The sequence below is a fragment of the Monodelphis domestica genome, chromosome X, assembly GCF_027887165.1.
Source record: "Monodelphis domestica isolate mMonDom1 chromosome X, mMonDom1.pri, whole genome shotgun sequence".
Taxonomy (NCBI): domain Eukaryota; kingdom Metazoa; phylum Chordata; class Mammalia; order Didelphimorphia; family Didelphidae; genus Monodelphis; species Monodelphis domestica.
This window is the reverse complement of record NC_077235.1, coordinates 35,273,119-35,279,212: the sequence shown is the minus strand read 5'-3', so window position 1 is coordinate 35,279,212 and position 6,094 is coordinate 35,273,119. Positions and strand designations below refer to the sequence as shown.

The window sequence follows — 6,094 nt, the reverse complement described above, 5'->3', positions numbered from 1 at the left end:
AGCTCCTCGCTGGGAAACTGAGGTCTCCTCACCTGGCTCGGGAGGACTCTGGGTTTTAATGGAAGGCTTCAGTGTTGCTTCCAGCCCTGTCCTTGGGCAGATGTTCTTTCCAGCCTCGCACTGGGCAGCTCTCCAGCTTTCTTTACACAGCTCCAGGAAAGTCAGCTCGCTCTTCTGGCAGATTTATAGACAGAGGCTGAGAAGTCAAAAAGTCAGGAGGACGGCTACACCGCTCCCAGCCTAGTAACCCGATTTCCCTCTCGTGGGTGAATTGTTAACTAAGTGAATTTCTCCCCTTTTCCCTAAGTGGAAGCGCCCCCCCCCCGAAAAGGAGAAAGTCCCCACGCCCCCTTTAAGGGATGACAGCAGCCCGGGGAGAGGGGAGCCCTCCAACAGCCATAGACAGCTGAGTTCGATTCCTGCTTAGTGCACTCTTCTCCCCACAAGTTAGACTGCTCTAGTTCGGGTTCACTTAGGAAATGAAATAACCACAAGAAAGACATCAATAGCTCCAATTGGCCAGTAGAGGTAGGTCTCTCTCTCTCTCTCTCTCTCTCTCTCTCTCTCTCTCGTCTCTTCTCTCTCTCTCTCTCTCTCTTCTCTCTCTCTCTCTCTCTCTCTCTCTCTCTCCTCTCTCTCTTCTCTCTTCTCTCTCCTCTCTCCTCTCTCTCTCTCTCTCTCTCTCTCTCTCCTCTCCCCCCCCCCTCCTCCTCCCACCTTCTAGGCTTTTACTCTTTGCTATTGTGACCCATACCACTCCCTCCCTAAATGGATCATTTCTAGCTTCCGGGGACCTCGGATTTTTACCAGAGCGAGGAAGGAGTTGGGGGGGGGGGGGGCGGGAGAAAGAGAAAGAGAGAGAGGGAGGGAGGGAGCGAGCAGAGAAACTGAGTGACTTCTCCTTTAAGGCTGGAGCAGCTCCTCAGTTTGTTCGTGTGCTGGTGCGTGGGGGGGTGTGGGGGTGTGGTGTGTAGTGTGTCTCCTCCTCTTTGAGTGACACAGCAGTGAGAAATGCCTATCAGTAACTTAAACCCCAGAAACTCCACCTTCTGAGCGGGGAGGCTGTGGGCTGATGGAAATGTAGTGAACAGATTGAGACAGACAGTGAATCATTAGCAACTGCAACGCCAGAATGAACTTGTCTGGAACCTAAGAGGAGAAAGGGGGGAAGGGGGTGGGGGCACGCAATCAGCCAGTCCCTTTATCGGGGTTTGCAGCTGGGGGTTTTGTCACATACAAAGCCAAAGTGGAACTAAAAGCTGGTGGATCACCAGTTCAAGATGCTGCTGGTTTCTCAGCTGATGGAAGCACCGCGGATGGAGCCCCACATTACGGTAAGGACCTTGAGAGCATTCAGAATGAATAAGCATCCGAAAAGTCCTGGCTGTGGAAATGATCCCTAGCCGCGACTTTTCACCGAGGCTCCCTTGCCCCCTCATTTATTCTGCTCGGAACCGCTGAGCACCAGTTGGGGAAGGGGCGGGGGAGGAGGGGAGAGGCTCTAAAGTTTCATCGGAGCCTGACTGCGAAAGTAGCCTACCTAGGGATGTCTTTAGGGGTTCACCTGCAAGCCTCTCAGCTAGTTAGCTATTTTCTCGGGGGGGGGTGTGTGGGGGGGATCGGGGGGCCTTAGTCCAGCAGACACTTAAACCTGCTGCTGCTGAGTCTCTTCTCCCTCCGGGAAATTTCTTCCCCATTATGTTGTCAAAAATGGTGGTTAAATTCAGGTGATCCAGCCAGCAATCGAGTAAGTAGGGGCAGAGCGAGCACTTTCTTTCTCGAGGAAGCCGATCAGGTGCAGCCAGTGCCCAGCCATCTAAACTAGAGTCCCGGTTCAGTTCTGTGCCTGTTGGGGAGGGCAGGTGCCACACTGGGGGCTGGAGGCCGAAAGCTGCTCAGCCCCCCGCCCCACCGTAGACTTCAGATCCGCAAGTGTCTCTTGGCCTTGAATAATTGAGTGCCCCCATGGATGGCTAATCGTCTACCCTCCACGCCCCCTCCCCTACTCCTTCTCGGAAAAGCAGTCCCGGGCAGGGCTCCCGACTCGCCCCAGGACCCCACTTAGACACGATTGGGGCCGAAGTGACCCTAGGTTGATCTTTTCCAATCTGGCGGTGGGGTTCGGAGTGTGGGAAGGTCCCCCAAAGCTACTTTTGCTGCTCTTAGCTCCTTACATTGTTCTCAGATACAGCAGAGCTGAAAATAGCAATAGATGCTGCCGATTTTTATCCTAGCTTAAATGCTGACTGAACAGACACTAATAGGATTAGACTACCAATAAACTTAGCCCTTGAAGTCGTGATTTCCCTGTGTAAACAGAAGGCTGCCCAACGGCTGCTTTTCGCTGAATTATTGGGGGCTCGCGAGGGAAACTTCGTTTCACCAGAGGTGACCAAAGGAAAGCGTTGGGAGCGGGGGGAGAATTCTGCGGGTGTGGATACAGTCAGGCCAGGAGCGGGTCCCTAAAGCGGGGGGATCAGGTGAATCCGAAAGGAGCAAGCGAACCACTGGCACCAGCTTGTCTTTTCAAAAAGAAAGGAAAGCAAGCAAGAGGGAAAGAGAGAGAGAGAGAAGGAAGGATGGAAGGAAGGCAGGAAGGAAGGAAGGAAGAAAGAAAAGGAGGAGAACGAACAATCCTGGCTATTTTCGGTCAGCGCAAGCAGGTTACTGGCTAGTGTTTAGGAGCGAGAGCAAAGCGTACGGAACACAGCAATATTTGAACAAAAGACGTAGCCAAAGTCTCCTAGAGCCCGAGTTATTCGGGAAGAGTTTAGGGGGGAGGGGGCCACAGTTCTTGGCTCCGAGCCCTCGAAGGGAATGTAGAGGCCGAGTGGACCCCAGTAAGCGCAGATGAAGCTCCCTGGGAAATCTCCTCCAGACTAGGAGTGAGAGCCTGTGCCCAGCTCCAGCTTTCTCACCCTGTGATTAGGAGCTGTGGGTGAGACAGCCCCTGTGTAAACAAGTCCCTGGTTGACTCGTTTCCCCGATCTCCATTGTAGCTGGAAGATTCCCGCTGCCTCTGGTGTTGCCTCCGGGCCCCTGGCTTATTTTTCTGAGGATCCGGGCCGTGGGGAGCTGTGCATCCCACCCCGCACCTTCCCTTCTATGCCGTCTCCTCCTCCACCCACAGCTTGGCACTCACAACGAAGGTTGAGCACGGAACGAGGCTGGCCTGGGAATCACCAGGTTTTAGAACTGGAAAGGACCTTGGAAGATCAATGAGCCCAACATTTGGGTGCTGATCGCTGGTCCCGGGGAGAAGCCTTCGACTTGGCAAAGTGCCAGGCCTGGGTCTGCTCCCCAGTTTCCTTAGAGATGTTGCCTGGGCAGTAAGCTGAGTGACGGTACCTACCGCCTTTCCTATTCCAAGGGCTCAGGGCTCCTAGGAGGGCAGGCACTTTTTTTTGTCTTAGTTTTTTTTTTTCCGATTCCCCCCCTCCCCCCCTTGCCCTTCTGAACAATCTGTTTAATAAAAAGCCCCTTTGTTTCCAGGAGGTTGTAGTGAGGGGAAGGGGGGAGGCGGCAGGGGGTGGTTGTCTAGAAGTGGCTTCTGAGACGCTCCAGGGTGTGTGTATGTGTGTGTGTGTGTGTGTGTGTGTGTGTGTCTGGAGACCATTTCACAGGAGCCCCCTAGCACGGTCCAGGGAAATTCGTGAGCCTAGATACTGAGCATGTCAGTTTCCTCTGTTTCTCCCAGTACAATTGGCACTGCACCTTTAACCCAAACGGGCACCCTATGGTGGCCCTGAAGCGAGCTGCCTCACCAGTAGGGGGCACTGATCCTGCTCACTGTGGCTCCAGTGTACTGCTAGGAGGCCCGAGCTTTTTCAAAACTGGAAAGGTCCTCTCCCACCACCTCCTCCTCTTTCTCCTCCCTTATCCCTCCCTCTTCTTGAAAGCTGACTTCTGCTGCAGAACACTGGCTTCTCCCTGGCCTTGAATTTAGAGAAATATCTTGTGCGTGTTTCGGCGGTACAGGAGTGCGGGACTTTTTCTCCATTTCCCTGCCCGACCCAAGCATCTACCCTCGACCAGTGCCAGAGCTACTGCCATACTGGCAACTCAGATGCCTCCTCTCTCTCCCCTCCTCCCTCCCTCCCTCCCACCTTCTTCTTCTTCTTCTTCTTCTCTTCTTCTTCTTCTTCTTCTTCTTCTTCTTCTCTCTCTGTGTCCTCTCTCTGTGTCTCTGTCTCTCTCTCTCTCTCTCTCTCTCTGTCTCTCTGTCTCTCTCTCTCTCTCTCTGTCTCTCTCTCTCTGTCTCTCTCTCTGTCTGTCTCTCTCTCTGTCTGTCTCTCTCTCTCTCTGTCTTTCTCTCTCTCTCTCCCCCTCCCTCCCTCTCCCTCTCTCCTTCCCCTCTTCTTTCCCTGGTTTGTCCCTACTTGGGTTTCAAACTCCCCAAGGGCTTTCTTTGGAGGGAATCGTGTGGCCGGCCCATGTTCTTTACACCTGCCTCGCCCCCGCCCCTCGCCCCCGCCCCCAGCTGACTGGAGCAGCCAGGGTTAGGGAGCAACTTTGAGAAAAAGAGGCACTTTGTAATCCGGGCCGTTTCGACCCGAGATGCGAACCCACTCTTCAGGAAGTGTTTGTTGAAGAAAAGCCTGACAATAAGAGAAGTGACCAATAAGGAGAAGGGGGCGGTAGTCAGAACTCGGAGAGGCTGGCTTGGCTCCGACTGAGGGAAGAATCCTGTGCTTAGCACGCCCCGCCCCCCGGCTCTGCCCCCGCCCCCGCCCCTGCCCCTGCCCCTGCCCCTGCCCCCTCTTTCTCCAGTTTCATCCCATGGAAACATTGCTGCTATCTGCTCCCTCCCATGGCTCCCCCCACTCCTCTCCCTCACTCTCAGGCCTCCCCCTCTGCCTCCCTCCCCTTTTTCTTCTTCCTGGAAGCTGGGTAGAATAGTGGTGGCTGGACACTTCCCCAGGCCGGGAGAAACTCCGGGGACCCCACAGCCAGGCCCCTAAAACTCCTAGGGAATGCTCCAGTGTGAACCCCACCCCCGGGCTCCGCCTGTGACTTCTCTCTTTGCTTTTCCTTTCTGGAGCAAGAGGATGGGGCCATAAAGCTGTTGATGTGAGCTAGGGGAACATATGGTGCCTCGGTGAGGGAGGCGCTGAAGTGGCCTCGAACCTGCCCCTCTGCCCGCCTGTATGCTGCCAGGCAGCCGGAGGAGCTGAGCGGCCTCTTCCTCTTAAAGAGGCACGCCACCTTTCTCTCGAAACCTCGAGTTTCCAGAGGAAATAACTTTTCTCCCTTTGAGAAAATACTATCGCCTCGCCCCGTTGCTTTGGTAGTTCTTGAATGGCTCACACTCCCTCCCCGTTCCCTGTGTGCTGCCGCCTCTGGGGTATGTGCGGAATCCCAGCATCTCCTTAAACATCCAGGCGAGGATGCTGGCTTTCCCTGGGAATGAAGGCAGTTGGTTGTTGACAGGGAGAGATCCAGGGGCTTGTCAGGAAGTCTGTGGTCTTGAAAAGGACTCGGGCTGACTCTTCATCCCCTCGAAGGGGGTGGGGAGAGGAAAGGTTCAGAGAACAGTACCTCTGTCTCTTTCCAGCATCTCCTAAGACTTAAAAAGCAGCCCTTCTTCCGGCTGTGCCCATTTTCAGTGATTCTCGTTTGGGAGGGGGGAAAGACAGTTTGGGGTTGGAGGAGAAGGGTGGTGGAAGAGACAAGGAAACTCCATGTTAGGAAAGCATTAGCAAGGGTGACTTCTAATGTTTTCCTGCCACTGACGCTGAGAGTGACACAGATGTGTGGGGCTGAAACAGGAACGTCACTGAATTTTAAACTGAACCAGGAAATAGCCTGTTGCTCGGGAGGAAGAAATAATGCAGCCCATCTCAAGGTGGGGGACTGGAAGCTAACCGCAGTAACCCCTCGGGTAGCCCCCCCCACCCCCGCCCCAAAACTGATAAAACCACCTCGAACTGATTGCCGGGATGCACCTGGTTCTAAGCCATCACTTAGAAATCCTTTAGAAACTTGCCTGGGGCGGGGGGGCACGGGACACACACTCAGAGAATAGGGAGAGTAGGGCTGGCTAGGCAGAAATTGGCTTCAGGCAATGAGGTTTGAGACGCCAAGACCCTTAGAT

The 6,094-nt window shown here is 54.4% G+C and overlaps 1 protein-coding gene across 2 annotated transcripts in view; it reads left to right on the top strand.

The window, feature by feature from the left end:
• The first annotated feature begins 998 nt into the window (after window positions 1-998).
• The window catches only part of MAMLD1 (mastermind like domain containing 1), a 133,663-nt gene continuing 128,567 nt past the window's right edge, over window positions 999-6,094 (top strand). For both annotated transcript variants that reach the window (XM_007507271.3, XM_007507270.3), the window contains exon 1: window positions 999-1,334. In XM_007507271.3, the coding sequence (XP_007507333.1) occupies window positions 1,281-1,334 (54 nt within the window). In that variant the 5' untranslated portion in view covers window positions 999-1,280. The remainder of the gene's footprint in view (window positions 1,335-6,094) is intronic.